This window comes from Abramis brama (genome assembly GCF_963993115.1).
Source record: "Abramis brama genome assembly, chromosome: 19".
NCBI classification, from domain to species: Eukaryota; Metazoa; Chordata; class Actinopteri; order Cypriniformes; family Leuciscidae; genus Abramis; species Abramis brama.
The window spans coordinates 32944311-32968544 of record NC_139981.1 but is presented as its reverse complement, the minus strand read 5'-3'; the positions used below and the strand labels follow the sequence as shown (position 1 = coordinate 32968544).

The following is a 24234-nucleotide window of genomic DNA, read 5'->3' as shown; positions in this document are numbered from 1 at the left end:
AGCTTCAACAGCTTGTGTCCTTTTACCTCACACACACACACACACACACACACTGAACATTTCAAAAATGTTTAGCCTTTTATGTTCAAACCGGAGTCAGACAATGATGGAGAAGCAACAGGACATTTCTGAATGGTTAGTTGATGAATTTATGAAGCTGATGTATAGTTATCTTCTAGTCACTGATTAGCATATTCTGTCATGATAATCTATAAATCGTGTTCAGGGGGCGGGGTTTATGTAAATTTTAGGGTTGGTGATGTCACTAACCCTGGAGGAATGTTGTGTAGTCTCTACCAGCCGTTTGTTGTAGTCCTTAAAACGTGATTTCTTTAAAAGCAAATATCTCCCTTTGCTTTGAACTTTGAGCGTTGTAACTTTGCAGATGTTGTTTATGCTCAAACAGCAACATTACACACTAACTAAAGTTAGAAAAGTCAAATCATAATCAACCACCCCCTTAAAGACGGTTGGAGAGCAGAGAAACACACACCTTCCCGTTGATGATGGTGTCGATGCTCATCAGTGTGAACTCTTCCCCGTCACTCGCGTCGCTCTCCACCCCGTTCTGAGCCGCGGACGGCGGGTCCAACACTGGGTTACAGCCTGGAGATGATCACAATCATGCAAGAATTCTTTAACTCAGGCCTGCAAACTCACGAGAGGTGAACATGACATGTTTCTGAAGTAAACGGCTGTGGGGGGTTCTGGGGGTTCAGGAGGAAATGTGTGTGATTCTGATTATGACTAGCTTATTCACTATATGTGACCCTGGACCACAAAAACAGTCACATGGGTCAATATTTTGAAATTGAGATCTATACATCATCTAAAAGCTGAATAAAGAAGCTTTCCACTGATGTGTGGTTTGTTAGGATAGACAATATTTGGTCGAGATACAACTATTGAAAATCTGGAATCTGAGGGTGCAAAAAAAACAGAAACATTGAGAAAATCTCCTTTAAAGTTGTTCATTTATGTTGGCGATTGTGCTGCATTCACTCACAAAAATACATGTTTTATATATTTACGGTAGGAAATGTACAAAATATCTTCATGGAACATGATCTTTACTTAATATCCTAATCATTTTTGCCATAAAAGAAAAATCTATAATTTTGACCCATACAATGTATTGTTGGCTATTGCCACGAATATACCCGTGCGACTCGTGACTGGTTTTGTGATCCAGGGTTATTAGGTGCTTTAATAACAGAATTGCGTATGTGTGACATCATTGTGTGATTATGTAAACGAACTGGTGAATCTTTTTTTTTTTAACCGGTTCATTGAAAGAAACAGTCCGAAAGAACCAGTTCACGGAAAAGAATCAGACTTCCCATCACTAACACCCACCAACCCCGCAGTGGAGTGACACCGGTACCATTTAAATTCAGGGATATGAAATGTAATTTCCCAAAAAACAAAACTGTGGCCAGTGAAAATCACAGTGTGAGCAAAAGAGTTGATGTTAAGTCCTGTCAACAGTGTAATTATAGACATCGTTACAGAAATTAATTACATGCAGTTATTGTTAAATACATGTTTTTATATTATACTTGTATGTACACAAGTGAACTGAAGCAAATAATTCATTTAAATGTGTTCATAGTAGTTAAAGACAGTAAACGTGGACCCAGCATGCACTGTCACAAATATCACATGAGTTCAGCTGTGCCTTTATAACACTGATGTAAATGATAATGACCTCCGTTTAACTTTACTGTCAACTAACCTTTAAAGACGTCCTTCCGAAAATAAAACATGCCTTCTTGCACGGCATTTCGCTTCTGGGCAACTTTCATATTTTCATCAACCTAAATCAAAAGAATTGCAAAAAATTACAAAAATACACATGTCTTGCATGCACATTTCTACTTTTAAGAATATGCACAGTATCTCTGCCAATTAAAAGCATCCCTAGAATCACACTTTTTCTGCTGTGCATAAATCAGTTTAAATGCTAAACGTGTAAAACACACACACACACACACCTTTGATAATGGAATGAGGAAGTCCAGCTTATAGGACAAGATCACACGGGTGAGAAGAACGATGAATACGACATAAGCAGAGTTCTCAAAATCTGTCAGTTGGACCTGTAAAAAATAAGTAAATAAATGGTGTTACATAATTATGCATTTCAAAACAAACCCAAAAATTTCACATACAATAGGGTGAATTTCACAATATCGGTCAAGATCATGTCATGTCATATTTCTGGATGGATGCAGTCTGTGCTGACAGCATGTTGTGCTACTGCATTTTGTATGAAATACTGAAGCTCATAAATAAGTGTTTTGGCACAGCCGGCCGAGTGGCGATATATGCACTGTTCTATAATAGCCTTCGACGAACACGCTGGGATTGTTTTCCTCATAACAGTGGAAAGAACTTAATATACTCCGTTGTTTTTTGTCGTACATATTAGAGTAAGACATCATTAGAAACTGTAAAGGGTATCATTTTATTTTTATACTCTCATTATAACAACAAAACATGATGCTTTTGTAAAATAAAGAAAAAACAAGCACACACAAACGCTTTATGCCGTCGTCGTCTCCTTTCTGGAGCTCGTCACAAAAATGAACCAAAACTTTCTGTATGCAAGCCTCATTCACCATAAGAATTATATAGAAAGCTTGAAATGTGAAATTTAAATAACCAATTCAAATCGAAATCAATTATGTAATCCAATATGAAACCAACGAGAGGTTCAGAGGTTTATCATGTGTAAGAGCGATGAGTAAAGGACAAGGCATTAGAGTAGTGTTTCCCAAATCCAATGACACACTATATAAAAATATAACAAAATTGCACAAACATGCATTGCTTCAAATGGTGTATAAATCTAGATATTAGGCTATATTAAAAGTAGTCCTCGCATTTAATGTGTAACTCAAGCTTAAGTCAGGTAGAAACACAGTAAGTATGATGTTGCTGGTGATGATGATGATGATGATGATGATGATGATGATAACACAATACATTTATTTGTAGCATTTATATTTAATTATTTTTTGTGAATTTGATAATTTTCCACGGCACACCTGACAACATACTACCAAAATAGTGGTTGGGAGACACTGCATTAGAGTGAAATCTGGCTCTGCTTGATGAACTAAAACGTAAAAATGGATTAAAATATTCCATGTTCTGATATTGCTTCACTAATAGTTATTCTATAAATGTTACATTAACAGATGCATGAAATACTTTTTGTGATTTATTTTCATGAATAAAAAAAAAAAAACGTTTCAAACCCCCCCCCTCCACACACACACACACACACACACACACACACACACACACACACACACACACACACACACACACACCGCACCCTGTATACGTCTAAGCTTAGCTAAGTGGAGTCGCGTCGGCTAGCATGGTTTGGCGCACAGACAGGTGTGTGTGTTTAATACCTCCATGGGACGAAACTCGACTCTCCACCCGATGTCAGAGTTCGGAGGGGGGGGCTTGAACCTCATTGTTTGCCAGTTGGTCGACTGAAGATTCTGTGACATGCAAAATAAAACCATAGTTCATTTTCACATGCTATATGAACAACTCGTTCCAACTATGTGGCAAACACTGGCCTAATATTAACATTTCTTGTTTGTTAATGTTGATCAATTTGCTAGAACAGTAAAAATCAGGATGTTAATTTTAAAGGAGTAGTTCACTTCTGAGTTATAATGTCCTGATGATTTACTCTCCTCATGTCATCCAAGATGTTCAGTCTTTATTTCTTCAGTCGAAAAGAAATGAAGGTTTTTGAGGAAAACGTTCCAGGATGTTCCTCCATATAGTGTCTTCAATGGGGTCCAATGGGTCGAAGGTCCAGATGTGAGTTTCAGTGCAGCTTCAAAGTCTCGACACGATCCAGCCGAGGAATAAGAGTCTGATCTAGACAAACCAGCGGACATTTTATAACAAAATAAACATTTATAAACTTTTAACCACAAATGCTCGTCTTGCACGTCCATGACTTCACGCATTACGTAATCAGGTTGAAAGGTCAGGCGGAAACTGTAGAGTAGGGTGAAAAACTCCATCTCATTTTCTCCTCCAACTTCAATATCGTCCAACATCATTGTTTTACCTTTTATTAATTTAAATTATTTCTGTAAATGGCGTTTGGCTTCGTCTTTGCACGTTCGCTTTGTAAACACTAGATCAGTTCTTTCGCCTACGTCACTTGACGCTTGACCTTTCAACCTGATTTTGTAATGTGTGGTGCATCACTAGTGCAAGATGAGCATTTGTGGTTAAAAAGTATATAAGTGTTTATTTTGTTTAGAAATGTCCGCTGGTTTGTCTAGATGAGACTCTTATTCCTCGGCTGGATCGTGTCGAGACTTTGAAGCTGCACTGAAACTCACATTTGGACCTTCTACCCGTTGGACCCCATTGAAGACACTATATGGAGAAACATCCTGGAATATTTTCCTCAAAAACCTTCATTTCTTTTCCACTGAAGAAATAAAGGCTGAACATCTTGGATGACGTGGGGGAGAGTAAGTCATCAGGAAACTTTAATTCTGAAGTGAACTAATCCTTTAAATACCTCGAAGTGGTCTGATTCGTTCTCGTCGTCCAAGTGAATCTTCTCCTGGAAGAGCGACAGCGGGTCTCGGATGAAGAGGTGTGCGATGTGCTGGGCCAGCAATTTATCAATGCCTGCAACAGTGCAAAACACAGCGCTTGAACACACTGAACAGAGCTGACGAGATAAATACACTCATTAGGGACCGTTCGGTATTTATGGAAAGGACCACCGGAGGAAAATAGGGGAGGGTCATGTCTTTTTATTCTTTGTTGAGGGGAGGGTCATCCAACTTTTATATTCATGAAAACAGCAACATTTCAAAGTGGCTTTTTAGCTGCATATCTTTTACATGTAGCTCCATGTTGCTCTCGCGGTATCAGCCCCCCCATCTATATCAGATGGGTCTGACCCAACAAAAATCCAGTTTGGCGCTGTTTGACAGTGCGCGCGCACTTCAGTTCGCGCTCAGAAAAAAGTGCATCATGTCAGAACAGAACGCCGATGAAATGTTTACCCGGCAAAGCTTTAAAGCACGAGCAAATAATGAACTTTTGAGATTGCGAATAAGTGCACAGTATCCTGTGAGTTTAACTCTACCGCTGAATTAACGTGTGATGTGAATGTACATCGGGTTTTACAGTATTGGGACTGAGGCGCCAGAACTGCAGCTGATAGAATGTGCGCTGTAGTGCGATACTACCATATTTTGTTTCCACAATAATGTTAGTGAGTAAATATACACACCATAACAGTGGAGTGTGATGTGTAAGATGTAGGGTTGCCACATCTTTAAATTACTATTAGTATTATTTAAGTTAACATAATAAAATATGTAGACCTACACCAAAAAACTAGTTGAGGATAAATTTGTTAAAATTGGGCAATTCCAACGTTATGGACGTGACATTTGCAGTCAAAACTTGAAATATAAATTCTCAGAAAATGCATTTAATACCAATATATTGAAACGTCTGTTTATATCATACTCCCTTAATAAAGGAGTCAAGACATTAGAAAAATATCAGTCTACACATGCGTTTTATATTTAATATGAGGGAAATACACGTGTGACGTGACAAAAAATCTTTAACTTTTAGTAGACTGCTTTAACACTTTCACAGAGACCTCAAACAGAAAGCACAAAGCCTTTCTTTAAAGTGAATTTCGTTTTGTATAAATTGTATCTTAATTTTAATCAGTTTCATCAACCAATTGCCTGGATTTAATAAATAATAAGTAAATATAGTAGAAAATAGATAATCATGACACGGAGGCGCCGGTGAGTGAACTGGACTCTTGTCTCATAAATGAACCGAAACTCAGCGTATAAGGTAGGCTACTTGCCTCACAGACCTGAGAAATATATAGAAAGCTTGAAATGTGTACTTTTAAACAGAACAATTCAAAACGAAAGAAAACAGACTGCTCTCTTATGTAATCCGTATGAAATGTGCATTTCTCTCTGGCGCGTTCTGCGAAGATCACGACGCAGCGTCAACTTCATCTTTGCAGTCGACACAGAAAACACTTGTTTATTAATAAACAATTAAAATGTCTCCTTGCTATATTTGACATATTCATAATCATTACTTTTGCTGGTTCTTTGTGACAGCTTTTAGATGCTTTATTGGCAGCGCCACCCACATGTTGAACGAGTCACACCGCATCAGCACCGAAAACATGATTTTTTTCTAATCTAAAATCAAAAATCGTGATACGAACCGAATCGTAGGTTTGGTCTATCGTTACAGCCCTAGTAAGATGAGAAAGCAAGAGTTTATGGTTGTAAAAAAAAACCCCAATGGCTATCTGAACATCTTTGCCAAGCGCAAACCAGTACAGAAGTAGGCTAATCAATAAATTATTGGGGAGGGTCATGCCTTTTTTCACAATCATTTTGGAGGGTCATAGAAAAATGTATTGCTGGCGAAGGGAGGGTCATGTATTTTTTGACTACAGATCTCAAAACTCCTCCGGTGGCCTCTTAAATAAAAAACGAACAGTCCCTGAGGCTTTCGCTCCGGGTAGTTCTAGGAACTAGCCTCAAGGGTGTTTCCCCGAGAACTAATGGTTCCCCTAGGAACGTTTTCCTGGTTGCGTTCGCACCGCCAGTAGGAACTCTGAAGTGACGTGAGACGCGCTTGTTGTTGTGACTTTTATTTTGACGACGCTGAGAACGACTGAACACACAGCGCTCGCACTCTCCGTGTTCATTAGTGTATGATCTGTCTAACACTCCTGTCTGATACGTTATTAGATACTGTTATACATAGAAAGTAGACCGTAATGAAGAGGTATTAGTGTGTGTCGTGTGGTTGATGTCCAGTGTTGCTGAGCAGAAACACATAATCATGTTTCTCTTGGTCTCCTCGAAGTTGCGTTGGGTTTTCTCCTCAGCGTCAAGAGGTCCATCTATCACTGTTTTCCATGTTCGTAGAGTTAGTTTCTGGAGTAAATATATAGGCTATAATCTGTGTGTTTACACAGTGCTTTTTTTTTTTAATGGCGGGTGCTGGTGTTTCACATGCGTTCGGCCAATCAGCGAACACTAACGTCACTGTAGATCCTATAGTGCTGGTTTAGACCGACTCTGAAGTAGGAGCTCATTTATTTCCTCCATAAGGAGTTCCTACAACTAAACTCTCCTAGTTCCTGCGGTGCGAACACGCCGACAACTTCCACTCAATAGTTCTAGGAGCTATGGAAAGGTCCTTCGGTGCGAAAGCCCCTACTATAATCAAAGATGGCGTCTACATTTGCTCTCGTCAACAGGACAAAGAAGTGAGGAGAGTCTTCACTGAGGTCGATGCAGACGGGTGTCAGTGTGTGTGTTCACCTGCATCGAGGAGCTGCTTGTTGATCTCCTCATCGATGGTCAGCTCGATGTCGTTGTATTTCTCGCCGCAGCAGGAGAGGTAGCTGTCAATCGAATCATACCTGGATTTATTGATCTTGAATTTGTTGTTTTTCAGCGGCTGCAAAGAAACAGAGAGAGAATTCATTTTAAAGAGGCCATATTATGTTCACATCACATATGTGGTGGTGCGCTCAAGTTCGTCCTTCTAAATGTAGATGTGCAACAAGCGCATTCATGATAGAAAAAATCCCAACTTTTCAGACAAGAACCAACCAATCAGCTTCAGCCTTTCCGTAACAACACTAAAAGCTCAGTCAAGATGGAGGAACGAAACATTTTTAGACGCAACGTTAACGGCCCCTAACAAAGTCTTGATGTTGTTTCAGGCTCTACTAGAGCAGGTTTTCCTGCTTGAATGTTGATTATTCTCCTCATGTTCTCCATTGTTGCGGCTCCTCTCTTCCCAGTCTGTCAGTAACGCTCTGTTTACTTCCTGTCTCTATGAAGCCCCTCCTTCTGAAAAGCACACTGTGCTCTGATTGGTCGGCTGGAGCAGTGTGTTGTGATTGGTCGAGAGCTTCGAGTGTGTTTGGGAAATGTCCCGCCCCTTCCCATAACCGCCAGTTTAACACACTACTAACTAACTCAACCAGGCCCCGCCCCTTTATTCTGCGCATGAATTATTATAATGAGGAATATTGTGACGTGTTCGTTCCCGGAAGAAACTCAAGACTACAATGGAGGCGTTTCAGGAGTTCAGAAACACTGATATAGAGAAGAACTGGAGCTTTATCATGATCAAACAGCAACACTACACACTAAAGAGAGATGAACATGGGAAAAGCGTCCTCTTTATTTTCTGTGGTTTAAAAAAAAAAAACCCAGAGTGATCTGAAACTGTGAAAAATGCTTGGCCTGGCTGATATATTTGACTATTTTGAGATGTTGGCCTTGGCTGATAACATTGGTCTACAATTTTTTAAGTCGTCTTCTGCTTCAGAGATAAAGATTTATTATGTATTTTGATGTGAAGAATATGACAATTAATTGTCTACTGTTTCCAAGATATTTTAGGATATTTACATTTCACGTCTATGTATATTGTGTTGACAGTGCTTGTCACTTGTAATAGCACGTTAAAATTAGCTAAAGGGTAATATAAGTCACATTTATGTGAAACAAACAGCAAAAAACTATTACGTATGTAGTTTAGTCCTGTCTTCTTGTCTAGTCTCTTGTATCCATGAAATGGAGCATCTCTTGTCTGCAAGCATTGATGTACTCCATTTCCGTTTGTGATGTAAGCTTCGTTATGATTGCATCATCCATGATTATTAGGAATAACATGATGCAATTCATATCATATATAACGCAATACTAGTGTCAGATTGCATCATTCATTGTTTGGCCTAAAAAGCAAGTACTGTCCAAACCCAGACATAGAGTTATTCACAGATCCAGACAAAGATTTATTTTAGTCATTGAGATCCCATATCTTTATTACTCACTTATCCTCCGCTATTCTCAAGGCAAGGGTCATATACACGGACCCAATAGCATATCTTGAAAACTAGAGCCAATCAACAATTTTAAACATCATTTTTGTTCTCAGTGACCCAGAATTAGTGAAGTTTGACTATGTTTATTTCAGAAGACTTTAGCCTATAAACCAGTTGATATCAGAAGCCGTCAGATCGACAGCCTTGTTAATTATTACACATGCAGCTTTAATTGCCATTTGACATTAACATTTGTACTTACAAAGTTCTCACTTTGTAAATTCTCAAAGGGACAATTTGGATAAGATTAGTTTTCTTTCTAAATGATTAACGGAGTCGTTTCATGTATGATTCACACAGGTCTGGGATCTCTCTAATTATTACTGAAGTGCGGTGGTCTATTGTTTGGATGAGGGCGTTACGGATCATCATGTAGTCTGTAATTATAAAATTATATAATTTAGTGAAATAAGTAAGCCCAAAAAACTTGAAGGGATAGGTCGCCCAAAAATGAAAATTACCCAAGATTTACTCACCCTCGAGTCTGTATATGTATATGACTTTCTTCTTTCAGACGAATACAATCAGAGTTATATTGAAAAACATCCTGGCTCTTCCAAGCTTTACGGCAGCGAATGGCTGTTTCTGTTTTGAAGTCCATAAAAGTGCATCTGTCCATGATAAAAGTGCATCTATTGATCAAAAAAGTGAATCTATTGATCATAAAAGTGAAATCTATTGATCATAAAAGTGAATCCATCCATGATAAAAGTGCATCTGTCCATCATAAAAGTGCATCAATTCATGATAAAAGTGCATCTATTGATCATAAAAGTGCATCTATTCATCATAAAAGTACATCTATTCATGATAACAGTGCATCTATTGATCAAAAAAGTGAATCTATTGATCAAAAAAGTGAATCTATCCATCATAAAGTGCATCCATTCATGATAAAAGTGCATCTATCCATCATAAAAGTGAATCCATCCATGATAAAAGTGCATCTATTCATCATAAAAGTGCATCAATTCATCATAAAAGTGCTCCGGGGGGTTAATAAAGGCCTTCTGAAGAGAAGCGATGACTGTGTAAGAAAAATATTTATATTTAACACATTACAAAGTAAAATTCTAGCTTCCGGCCAAACGAACATACGCAGTCTCTACTCACGCCTAATGCGCAACTTCCGCAACTTGTGACGTCAGATGTAGTGTAGTGTGTCCTGGCGTAGTGTAAATATCAGCAGTGCGTCGCATTACTCACATAAGTTGCGCTTAGACTTACATGGAATCCATATGTTCGTTTGGCCAGAATCTAGTTATTTTACTTTATAATGTTTTAAATATGGATATTTTTCTTACACAAACGCATCGCTTCGCTTCAGGAGGCCTTTATTAACCCCCGCAGAGCCGTTTTGAGCACTTTTATCATGAATGGATGCTAAATTCATGATATCCACTTTTATCATGGATAGATGCACTTTTATGATGATAGAGGCACTTTTATCATGGATAGATTCACTGATCAATAGATGCACTTTTATGATGGATAGATGCACTTTTATGATGCATAGATGCACTTTTATGATGGATAGATACACTTTTATCATGGATAGATGCACTTTTATCATGGATAGATGCACTTTTATGATGGATAGATGCACTTTTATCATGGATAGAGGCACTTTTATCATGGATAGAGGCACTTTTATGATGGATAGATGCACTTTTATCATGGATAGAGGCACTTTTATGATGATAGATGCACTTTTATCATGAATAGATTCACTGATCAATAGATGCACTTTTATGATGGATAGATACACTTTTATCATGGATAGATGCACTTTTATCATGGATAGATGCACTTTTATGATGGATAGATGCACTTTTATGATGGATAGAGGCACTTTTATCATGGATAGAGGCACTTTTATCATGGATAGAGGCACTTTTATCATGGATAGAGGCACTTTTATCATGGATAGATGCACTTTTATCATGGATAGATGCACTTTTATCATGGATAGATGCACTTTTATCATGGATAGAGGCACTTTTATCATCAATAGATTCACTTATGATCAATAGATGCACTTTTATGATGGATAGATGCACTTTTATCATGGATAGATGCACTTTTATCAGGGATAGATGCACTTATCATGAATGGATGCACTTTTATGATGATAGATGCACTTTTATGATGGATAGATGCACTTTTATCAGGGATAGATGCACTTTTATGATGGATAGATGCACTTTTATCAGGGATAGATGCACTTTTATGATGGATAGATGCACTTTATCAGGGATAGATGCACTTTTATGATGGATAGATGCACTTTATCAGGGATAGATGCACTTTTATCATGAATGGATGCACTTTTATCATGAATGGATGCACTATGATGATAGATCCACTTTTATGATGGATAGATGCACTTTTATGGACTTCAAAACAGAAACAGCAATTCACTGCCATTATAAAGCTTGGAAGAGTCAGGACATTTTTTTAATATAACTCCGATTGTATTCGTCTGAAAGAAGAATATCATATACACCTAGGATGACTTGAGGGTGAGTAAATCATGGGCTAATTTTCATTTTTGGGTGAACAATTCCTTTAAAAACAGTAGGTAATTTGCTCCATAGTGCAAGAAACCCAGAAAAAGGCCAATTTGAAAGGAAACTATTGCTTTATGAATATGGCCCAAAGTCTTGAGCATTAGTTGTGTTTGTGTGCAGGTGTGAGGTGTCCTCACCTCCAGGCCTCTCTCCTCTCGGGTCCGGTCGTCCACAGACGCAGAGATCACACCCCAACGGCAGTCGATGTCTGAAACCAGTCCGCGATAGAGCGGAGAGGCGGCACTGAGAGCCATCTGCACAAACACACATCAATACTGAGAGCTGAACACTGCCTTTCTGGAAACATTAACAACAGAGTCTTAAAAGGTTGTAAAACTGCTAAGCACACAAGACTGTGAAAATGATGACGGTGGGTTATACATTACTTCATGTATAATGGTAAAGATGGTAAATTGTCAACTAGGGTCAAAGTTAGAAGATCCTTTTTTAAAACTACAATTAAATTAAATTCAATTCAATACAATTTGGATGTTATTTTTATTTTTAAAAGGCAGTCCAACATGCAGTAACATCATGCATGAAATTTTCCAAGTCCATCTCCCCATATTTATATACATTTTATTTAACAACAGTATAAACAGGAATTTGAATACAGTGGTGAATCATATATTTTTTTTCTGTGATGCAAAGTTTTACTTTCTCTGCTGTCCCACTTTATATTAAGTGTCTTTAACTACTATGTACTAATATAAATAAATGATGGATAAATAATATAAATAAAACATTGCATAAAGTTTAGTTTATGATCATGATGCAGTGATGAATTCTATAAGAATGCAGTTGAAATGCACTGAAATTCATGATAATGAGAGCAAAAAAATGCCCACGTATGGGTTTTGTCTTATATTTATATTATATGATATAGTTTAGCCATATCACACAACAAGAGCAGTTTTGTTCTGAATATCAACACAATTGCAAATGTAATATTAATTTTATACAATACAATAAACAAGAATTTAATATTGTTACTTTTTAGACAATATTTGTCAGTTTTTGGCCAATAAAATAGTTCGAAACAAAGCCACAGCAGAACTGTTGCGCGTCTCTGAGCAACACAGCGGTTACTAACGAATCAAGTGAGTCATCGATTCAGTGACTCACTCATAAAGATGGTCAATTGCTTCGTTCCTGAACAAATCAGTCGTTTGAATGAGTCGAGTGAATGAATGATTCAATGACTCACTCATTAAGATAGTGATCGCCAGAGTATAATTTTTCATTCATGCCACCACATTAAACAGTGTAAATGTCCCTAAACGCCACTTTAGATGCAGTTCTGAAAAAAAGAAAAAAGATTAAGGCCACATTATAGCCTTATTATTAAGTTTATGTGTAATAAATTATATGTTGAAACAGAATATTTCTTTCTAAAGCTACTTTGGAAACACTTTACAATAACGTCTCGTTTGTTAACATTAATGTATTAACTAACATGAACTAACCATGAGCAATACATCTGTTACAGTATTTATTAATCTTTGTTAATGTTAGTTATTAAAAATACAGATGTTCATTGAGTGTTCATGTTAGTTCACAGTGCATTAACTAATGTTAACAAATACAACCTTTGATTTTAATTATGTATTAGTAAATGTTAAAATGAACATTATCAAAGATTAATAAGTGCGGTTCATAACAAGTGTATGTTAACTAATGTTAACTAATGAAACCTTATTGTAAAGTGTTACCACTACTTTTTGTATCGTCTCTTTAATGCTTTTCTCATCTAACACAATAATGACTTTAAATTATAATTTTTTGGGAGGGGTGTGGGGAGAGGGGGGTCATTTCTCAGCGAAAATTGATGTGCGATTAATTAGATTAAAAATGTTAAATCACTTGACAGCCCTAATTTAAATTAATCACTTGATACAATGCACTTATTGTGCGCATACATGTTTTTACACCAAAAATTCCTGAATGTAATTACAGCTATAATTAATTTCTGTAATTGCATCTATAATTACTGTTCACACCTTAACCCATCCATCCCAACAAACATACAAAAGTACCTAACTTTTTTTAATGTAAGTACATAGTAGTTAGAGACACCTAATATAAAGTGTGCGTTTCTCTGCTAGCTTGTGTTTCACATGATTCGTTCGGTATGATTCATTCACATCACTTCCATCAGAGACAGTCTGCCCATTTTATTTTCAACATGACTTGGGTAACACTTTATTTTACAGTGTCCTTGTTACATATGTTACATGTACTTACCATAGTATTAACAGTAAATTATTAATTACCGCGGTGGTAATGGACCAACTACCGGCGGTGGTGCGGTGGTTGGGGGGTTGTTTTGAAAAAAAAAAAAAAAATGAAAAAAAAGAAACAAACTAAAGCCTGTAAAGCATTGAAATAAATATCAGTAAATACTGGTAACTTAAATAATATAATAAAGTTGAATCTATTTTAAAAAAACAAAAACTGTTCGTTTAATATTTCCACATGTGATATAGCCTACCGCTCTGCGCTTTGAGAGGGATGTGGGACACGAGCAGGACAGAGACCATCGATCTCTTTCCTGATATCTTCATGTTTTCCACTTGTTGTAAAAGGTACGAAGAGCGAATTTTATCTTCCACAAGGGCAAGGCATTTAGGCTATGTTTGATATTGCGCTGCCAGAGAAAGCGAAACAAAAATCACCCGCGTGTGTGAAACACGCTTTACAAATAAACTTGACGCGTCTTACCAATTACCGTACGTCTAATAACAAGCACAAACTGTGTTTAAAGGAATTCGCGTATTTTCTACTTTACCACAGGAAAGAATACGACAAAAGAACCGGCAAAAGTAATGATTATGAATGTGTCAAATATAGCAAGGAGAAATTTGAATTGTTTATTAATAAACTAGTGTTTTCTGTGTCAGTGTCGGCTGCAAAGATGACGTTTACAGTGAACGCGCGTGAGAAATGCACACTTCATACAGAATTCATAAGCATATGCTAGTCGGTTTATTTTCGTTTTGAATTGTTTTGTTTAAAAGTAGACAATTCAAGCTTTCTAGATGGAATAACTAATGGAATATTGTTAAATTCGCTGATAATCGGGTGACCAGATCGCAAACCAGAATTCAAAGCGGACAAATCTTAAATTTATGGGCTCACACACAACTCTCTCATTCGTCATGAATCCAAACTTTTCCATGGCTGCGATGCAACATTTAATTGCTAACCTATTATTTATTTTGTAAACAAAGCTTTGTGCTTCACTCGTGTCATAATATTCATGTAAAACAGTATTCACAAATAAAAAAATTGTTTTGGTGCGGTTGTCAAGTTTACCGGCACAGCCCTAGTAGCTGCTTAATATTACTCAATACTTAAATGTATAATTACACTGTAACGAGTGTAACCTGACTTGGTTTGTAATTGCGGTTCTTGTTGCACTTTATTTACTTTTTGCCTTTGTCACTCAGTTGAAATATAACATGGACAGCTCTGAGACTTTGCATTCCTCGAACCCGTGTTCTCTTACCACTATTGGACAGAAAACGGCCAGCTGGTCATAGAGGTAGCGCGCCTCTCTGATGCTGCAAGCCTGGAAGGTCACCTGTAACATCGATCCGATGTCAGTCACATGACCCCAATATTCCCAATGCAAGTCGATGAGAGAGAACGTGACTTCACCTGCAGGCAACAGTTGCCCATGCCAAAGCCCATGGCGTCCATGTAGATGTGATCGGGCAGGGCTCCCCGGGCCGCTTCTCCATCGTCCTCCGCAAACGTCTCCACAAACGGAGACGGGGTGTTTTTATCTTTGAAAACTGAGAAGGACACGGAAGTCAAAAGATGAGCCATTCGAAATGCGACAGAAAACATGCAGCAATATACAGTAAAACTAACATTTATTCAGACGCCTTGCTATCTTCCCTTACATAAATTAACTATGTGAACTAGTGTCCTGCACCCACTAGCAAAAAAATATATGGTGTATGAATAATTTTCTGACCTTCTGAAACTAAACAAATTTGACTTTTTGCAGAAAGTCCTCCCAAGCTTGCAGGAGCGATTATAGTAGGGATAACGATATATCGGCCACCATATCGGTATCGGACAATATTTGGTCATTTTTAATATTATCGTTATCGGGCCGATAAGAAAATTTGGTCGATATATTATTAAAGCCGATAAATAATGTATTATTTCTGTGTGTCATTTATGTCATCACTGGGTAGCTCCGCCCACTGTGAAATCTCATTGGTCCAAAAATCCTCCTTTGGAAACATTACGATTTTGCAAGACGTCCCTTAAGCTCACCAAAGCTGCATTTATTAGATAAAAATACAGTAAAAAACAGTTTTATTGTGAAATATTAGTATACTATTTTCAATGTGAATATATATATATATATATATAAAAAAGTAGTCATTTATTCCTGCGATCAAAGCTGAATTTTCAGCATCATTGCTCCAGTCTTCAGTGTCACATGATCCCTCAGAAATCAGTATATGAAGATTTGATGCTTAAAAGAAACATTTTTCAATTTTTTTAAAAATGTAATTTTTCAAAAATTCAATTCAATCCAACCTCATTTTAAACATTAATTATAGCCATTCAACATTACAGTGTAATTGAAAGCTATACATTTTTTTTTTTACATTTATTAGGCTTCAAAAATATATAACTTTAAATTTAAGTGAACTTCAAACAATCCTCACATTAACCCAAATGTCATATTTCCCTGTGCCCTTCCTGTCACATACAGAACAATATACAGTCATGAGTAGATCAAATGAAACCAGACATATAGCGTTTATTTTATTTCCAGAGCAAGATTGACTTACAGAAACAACTCTAATTTTCTATAATTTACAGAAACAACTCTAATTTTCTATAATTTACAAAAAAAACTAATCAAAAGACTTACTTGGTACGTTAATCGCCACCTTTTCTCCCCTCCGGTGGCGTATGTTTCTGGTCAGAGTGCTGTAACACACACTGATACATTAGTAAAAGCATCCACACCTCATTCAGCTGCAGCCAATATTTAGAAACATTACATAGTTACACAGCGCAGGATGAGTTATGTGCTTAGAGTTAGTGGCTGGGTGAAATCTTCAACTTACTGTAACCTCATCCTTCCCTCGGGTCATTTTGACCCGAATTTTTTTTTTTTTAAACTGAGTGTTCATCAGAGGGGTCCAAGACCCTAGGACTTTTGCCACACTTGAACCACGAATACACACAAATTTAATGGTTTCGAGGAGTTTTGTGGTTGAAATTTAAAAAAAGTACAAATCCTTCCCTCGCGGGTCGATTTGACCCCCTTTGGAATGAACGGAATGCGAGGAATGCTTCAGGACACTTAGAAAAACCTAAAAATGCTCAAAATTATAAATTAAAATGCTAAAACTTTACCCCCAAATTTTTTTTTTTTATAATGTCTACATGTGTATCTGAATGCATACTGAAGAAAAACTGACTTTAGGACCCAGCGGAACAGCTCATTTACTCCATATAGAGCTATAAGGCCATCTAGAGTCGTGAAATATCATCTTAAATTATTATTTGCCACAAGAGGTCTGCAAAGACACACAATGGAAGATATTTTGAGCTGAATTAAAAGCATTTAGTTGTGCATGAGATTGTGAGCTATTTTGAATATAAGTTGAAAGAAAGTGAGGAATGTGCTTAAATTACTTTTTATTTATTATTTATTGATCAAATCTAGTAATTTAAAGGTAAATAAAATAATAAAATAAAATCTCCAAAAAATTGCATTTAAAGCTGCAGTCCGTAGTTTTTCCTCTTTGTCGCCATCTCTGTTCGAAATCTGCAATTGCAGTTATTCACGGAATTATCAACTTTACGTGCGTTGTGCCTCGGCACGGCACAGCACGGATGAATCCGATGTTTTGAGGAGAATGTGCAGCTGTCAATCACCGCGCCGGCGTGGAAACTGGCGTTCGCAATCATAGATTCTACTTTTTGGAAGTATGACCAACAAGAATTTTCACCGGAAAATGTCGTCTGAACAAGTAACATCCACTTTTGTTCCGATCAACTAAGGGTAAAAAAGCATTGCAGTAAATCGCGCTGATTAAATCTAACGATCGCTTATCATATCACGTCACACCGTGCAAATTATACTTTGTTCTCAAATTGTTAATGTTAACAACATCAGCATTGCGTGATTACATTTAATGCCCTTCCGATATTATCCTTGTTTTCGCATGGGCCGGTTGCAGTCTCTTGTTTTCTGTAGCCACTCCGAAGTCTTTCGTGTTTTACAGCGGATGAATCTCCAGTTGGTGATTGTCGTTTGAACCTTTCTGGATCCACCATCAAATTGATAAGCTTAATTATATCAAGTGCTGTGAGAAAAGGCTATAAATCTCCAGCACCCTCACACTCACAGCCGACTAGCCGAAACTCTTCTTTATGTGGACAGATAGGGCTGGGTAAAAAATATTGATTTCTCGATTTTTAATCGATTCTCATTTTTACGAACTGATATCGATTCTTAAATCCCAAGAATCGATTAGTCATCCTGTTTTCAGTTGATGAATGAATGGAACATTATTGCGCGCATCCCATCCAATAAATCGCAATAATCTTTGTGCTTGTTATTATTGATATGAAACAAAGTCTCAGATTTCAAATTACGTCCATTTTCTTACAAATTCAAAAACATAATTACCGTTTTGGCGCTGTGGCGTGAGATCGCTCTGGCTCAAGAGAAGCAGCACATGACCTTCTCTTCCACCTTAATAACACCAGTTACAGCGCGAAATAAACATGAATGAGCATCTGAAAGTGTGTTAAAAGATAGAGTACAACTTATCGAAGACCATATCATGTGACATGGAATCGCTCAATCAGTGTTTCAACCGTGGAAAGACGTTAGTAAACAATGTCATGTAATGTCACATTTACCTCAGAAAAAACATATCCAGTGACTATAAACTCGTTAGTCAGCTAGAAAAATTAACTCTAGAGAGGAGCATTTTGTTAAATATATGCATCACATTACATATTCATTATATTTTTTAATGTTCTTCAATATGTTTGAATAAATCTGGAAAGTTTTTTTATGACAGCCACCATTTAAATTTTTATATAATTTCATATAACTTTATTATTATAAAATAAATAAAAGTGTATTTTAAGTATTTGTATACAAATCAGTTAATTTTTACCTTCAATATTATAGTAGGCTAATGAAGCCTATAGGCTACAACTGACTCCCATAGTTTACAATAATAGTGAAGAGATTTGTTTTCCTTGAGAAAATTTGCAATGCATTGTACCTGATATCCAAAATAATCAATATTGAATCGAATCGAATCGTAATCAAATCAAATTGCAAGCTTGTGAATCGAAATCGAATCGAATTGTGAAATTTGTGTCAATACCCATCCCTATGGACAGATGTGACGTAATGATGCAAAGACATGCGCGAATTTCCCGCGGAAATCCACCAGTACCACTGGAATTAAAAACATCATTACAAGCTTATCATTCTGAATCGAGCTACGGCAAGCAGAGAGTTTTGAACACTGGCTGGTTATGTATGTCAAAAATTTATTTTGGATAATTTTAAACCCCAAAAAGTTACAGACTGCAGCTTTAAAAATAGAAAAAATATTATCAAAATGAAATAAAATAAGGTTTCTGGACAAGTTTCTGTTTTTTTTTTTTTTTTACCAGTGCGAGAGAAGGACGAGGGGTAAATATGAGCAAACATAATGGAAACAAATTCTTTTAGAGAGATCAGATGAACAGCGTGTCTAAGGCTCTCGGCTACTGGTATGTGAAAGATCATTGTCTGTTGAACCGGTTTCCCATTGAACCGGTTTCCCATAATCCCCCTGAAATGCCTCCGAGCTCTAGCTTACACAAACAACTTCACATTGTTCTGCATCAGATGACACTTCTCAAACACACTCAGCTGCAAGGTAAACTCACACCGTCTCTTTTGGACATGAAACCGATAGCTGTTAGTGGCCTGGGTCACATGACCTCTCACCTGAATCTGGGGTGTGTGTTGATGGCCTCGTCGGGAAAGAAGAGAGATTTCGACACCCCTTTTTCAACAGGTGTGGGTTTGTGTTCTGGCAGTGTGAAGCCTGGGCAGCCTAACCTGCAAAACACACACAAAATATATAGCCAACACATTTGCATCGTACATTGCAACTCTACACGTTATTTAAAAGGGTGGTTGATCATGATTTCACTTTCTTTAACTTTAGTTAGTGTGTAATGTTGCTGTTTGAGCATAAACAACATCTGCAAAGTTACAAAGCTCAAAGTTTAAAGGACTACAACAAACGGCTGGTAGGGACTACACGACACGACTACACTACTCTTGAAGCTCCGCCCCCTCTGCCGGGAGCAGCAGCTCATTTGCATTTAAAGCGACAGACACAAAAACGGTGCGTTTTTGCTCACCCTCAAAACGTGACAATTTTAACATGCTATATAAAAATATCTGTGGGGTATTTTGAGCTAAAACTTCACATACACACTCTGGGGAGATCAGAGACATATTTTACATCTTGTGAAAAGGGCATTATACCACCCCTTTAAAAACATGGAAAGGCAAATCTGCCTGCATCTTTTATCAGGGTTAATAAAGCCTGTGGGGTCAAAGGGCGAATGTTATCTACACAGACGAGGCACACCCAACTCATTCAAACAGATTTTAGCTTGGAAGCAAATCATGTTTCATCATTTTTATTCTTTTGTCACAAGCCATACACGCACTGCCGTTCAAAAGTTTGGGGTCGGTAAGATTTTTAATCTTTTTAAAATAAGTCTCTTCTGCTCACCAAAGCTGCATTTATTTGATTAAAAAACAAACAAACAAACAAACAAAAAAACAGTAATATTGTGAAATATTATTATGATTTATAACAACGGTTTTCTATGTGAATATATAGTAAAGTGTAATTTATTCCTGTGATCAAAGCTGAATTTTCAGCATCATTACTCCAGTCTTCAGTGTCACATGATCCTTCAGAAATCAGTATATTATGAAGATTTGATGCTTAAAAAAACCTTCATTATTATTATCAATGTTGATGAATAGAAAGTTTAAAAGAACAGCATTTTTCTGAAATCGAAAGCTTTTGTAACATTAAACACTACCGTTCAAAAGTTTGGGGTCAGTAAGAATTTTTTAAAATAAATTAATACTTTCATTCAGCAATGATGCATTAAAGTGACAGTAAAGACATTTATAATGTTCCAAAAGATAATAAATAAATGATGTTCATTGAACTTTCTATTAATCAGAATCCTGACAAAAATTTACACAACTGTTTTCAACATTTATAATCATAAATGTAATAATATTTCACAATATTACCGTTTGTTTTGTAGTTTTATCAATCCCAAACTTTTTGAAAAGCAGTTTATACATTATATACATACAAATATACAAGGACTGGGCAAAAAAAAAAAGATTTTTCGATTAATGGTTTTTTTCGAGTTCTGTTTTAATGTACCCAAGTGTACCTAAAATAAAATAAAGAGAGTTTAATATACAGGTTTGTGGCTCTTAATTTCTTTTTTTTAATTAACCATTTGTAAACTTATGTTCACTGTTCTTTATAAAATATAGGATTTGTATTAAATCTATATTCATTGAGTCGAATCGAAATCAAAAATCAAATTTAGAATCAAAATTGAATATCAAATTAAATTGAGAGCTTGCGAACATCCTAATCAATACCCAGCCCTAATACATGCATACTGAATAAGAAGAATCTCCTTATAACTGGAACAACTATGTGGCAGGGCCTTAATAAATCACTGTCATTTATATGAGAACTTCTGATGCAGCCCAAAACAGTCGTGTTGTTGATGTGGGTGAACACTAAACAGCCCATTATATAGGAGAAATAAACACGCCGTCCAGAGACGAGGAGTGGGCAGTGTGACCAGTTACACCACTTCAGGAAGATATCGAGACAGACACACACACACACACACACACACACACACACACACACACACACACACACACACACACACAGGGGTTAAAGCAAAAAAAAAAAAAAAATATTCTAAATTTTTCCTCAGCCAAACCCCATTCCACAGCCCGTCACACACCCAGTTTAAGAGCAGTTTCTTCTTCTTGTAATTAGGAGTGTAGTGAGTACATGCTTTACCTTCACAAATGAAATACTCAAAGAACATTTGCATTTAAAGAAAGGCCATTTTGAACTGCATTTCTATTAAGCCCCTTTCACACAGCGTGCTGATCCTGGGAAATTGCCGTAAAATTGCTAGAGTGCCTTCTGTGTGAACGCAAACACGTCCTGGGATCAATGCCAGGATTGATGCTGGGATGGGGATCTAGTAACATTGCCGGGATCAGTCCCGGAACGCGCCCTGTGTGAACAAAAGCCAGGACCAATGCCGTAAGGGATGTTTTGCTGCTCTTCATTATATGAACGAAAAATGACAGAGGTCCTGACCTCAGAGACCTCAACGGTGTGTACGGCCCTGGGCACGAGTAAGACCTCAGAGACCTCAACGGTGGGTACGGCCCTGGGCGCGAGTAAGACCTCAGAGACCTCAACGGTGTGTACGGCCCTGGGCGCGAGTAAGACCTCAGAGACCTCAACGGTGTGTACGGCCCTGGGCGCGAGTAAGACCTCAGAGACCTCAACGGTGTGTACGGCCCTGGGCACGAGTAAGACCTCAGGGACCTCAACGGTGTGTACGGCCCTGGGCACGAGTAAGACCTCAGGGACCTCAACGGTGTGTACGGCCCTGGGCACGAGTAAGACCTCAGGGACCTCAACGGTGTGTACGGCCCTGGGCACGAGTAAGACCTCAGGGACCTCAACGGTGGGTACGGCCCTGGGCACGAGTAAGACCTCAGAGACCTCAACGGTGTGTACGGCCCTGGGCACGAGTAAGACCTCAGAGACCTCAACGGTGGGTACGGCCCTGGGCACGAGTAAGACCTCAGAGACCTCAACGGTGTGTACGGCCCTGGGCACGAGTAAGACCTCAGGGACCTCAACGGTGTGTACGGCCCTGGGCACGAGTAAGACCTCAGAGACCTCAACGGTGGGTGCGGCCCTGGGCGCGAGTAAGACCTCAGAGACCTCAACGGTGTGTACGGCCCTGGGCGCGAGTAAGACCTCAGAGACCTCAACGGTGTGTACGGCCCTGGGCACGAGTAAGACCTCAGGGACCTCAACGGTGGGTACGGCCCTGGGCACGAGTAAGACCTCAGAGACCTCAACGGTGTGTACGGCCCTGGGCACGAGTAAGACCTCAGAGACCTCAACGGTGGGTACGGCCCTGGGCACGAGTAAGACCTCAGAGACCTCAACGGTGTGTACGGCCCTGGGCACGAGTAAGACCTCAGGGACCTCAACGGTGGGTACGGCCCTGGGCACGAGTAAGACCTCAGAGACCTCAACGGTGGGTACGGCCCTGGGCACGAGTAAGACCTCAGGGACCTCAACGGTGTGTACGGCCCTGGGCACGAGTAAGACCTCAGAGACCTCAACGGTGGGTACGGCCCTGGGCACGAGTAAGACCTCAGAGACCTCAACGGTGTGTACGGCCCTGGGCACGAGTAAGACCTCAGGGACCTCAACGGTGTGTACGGCCCTGGGCACGAGTAAGACCTCAGAGACCTCAACGGTGGGTGCGGCCCTGGGCGCGAGTAAGACCTCAGAGACCTCAACGGTGTGTACGGCCCTGGGCGCGAGTAAGACCTCAGAGACCTCAACGGTGTGTACGGCCCTGGGCACGAGTAAGACCTCAGGGACCTCAACGGTGTGTACGGCCCTGGGCACGAGTAAGACCTCAACGGTGTGTACGGCCCTGGGTACGAGTAAGACCTCAGAGACCTCAACGGTGGGTACGGCCCTGGGCACGAGTAAGACCTCAGGGACCTCAACGGTGTGTACGGCCCTGGGCGCGAGTAAGACCTCAGAGACCTCAACGGTGTGTACGGCCCTGGGCACGAGTAAGACCTCAGGGACCTCAACGGTGTGTACGGCCCTGGGCGCGAGTAAGACCTCAGGGACCTCAACGGTGTGTACGGCCCTGGGCACGAGTAAGACCTCAGGGACCTCAACGGTGTGTACGGCCCTGGGCACAAGTAAGACCTCAACGGTGTGTACGGCCCTGGGTACGAGTAAGACCTCAGAGACCTCAACGGTGTGTACGGCCCTGGGCACGAGTAAGACCTCAGGGACCTCAACGGTGTGTACGGCCCTGGGCACGAGTAAGACCTCAGGGACCTCAACGGTGTGTACGGCCCTGGGCACGAGTAAGACCTCAGGGACCTCAACGGTGTGTACGGCCCTGGGCACGAGTAAGACCTCAGAGACCTCAACGGTGGGTGCGGCCCTGGGCGCGAGTAAGACCTCAGAGACCTCAACGGTGTGTACGGCCCTGGGCGCGAGTAAGACCTCAGAGACCTCAACGGTGTGTACGGCCCTGGGCACGAGTAAGACCTCAGGGACCTCAACGGTGTGTACGGCCCTGGGCACGAGTAAGACCTCAACGGTGTGTACGGCCCTGGGTACGAGTAAGACCTCAGAGACCTCAACGGTGGGTACGGCCCTGGGCACGAGTAAGACCTCAGGGACCTCAACGGTGTGTACGGCCCTGGGCGCGAGTAAGACCTCAGAGACCTCAACGGTGTGTACGGCCCTGGGCACGAGTAAGACCTCAGGGACCTCAACG

At 39.2% G+C, this 24234-nt stretch overlaps 1 protein-coding gene across 1 annotated transcript in view; it reads right to left on the bottom strand.

Annotated features, from left to right (window-relative positions):
* Positions 1-24234, bottom strand: part of gclc (glutamate-cysteine ligase, catalytic subunit) — a 40916-nt gene that overhangs the window by 5406 nt on the left and 11276 nt on the right. Inside the window, exons 4-14 of the mRNA XM_084093602.1 lie at positions 19541-19654; positions 16439-16497; positions 15199-15335; positions 15047-15121; positions 11676-11792; positions 7389-7527; positions 4571-4683; positions 3426-3518; positions 1995-2099; positions 1736-1817; positions 494-606 (exon numbers count right to left, since the gene is read on the bottom strand). Coding sequence (XP_083949728.1) covers positions 494-606; positions 1736-1817; positions 1995-2099; positions 3426-3518; positions 4571-4683; positions 7389-7527; positions 11676-11792; positions 15047-15121; positions 15199-15335; positions 16439-16497; positions 19541-19654 — 1147 coding nt within the window. The remainder of the gene's footprint in view (positions 1-493; positions 607-1735; positions 1818-1994; positions 2100-3425; positions 3519-4570; positions 4684-7388; positions 7528-11675; positions 11793-15046; positions 15122-15198; positions 15336-16438; positions 16498-19540; positions 19655-24234) is intronic.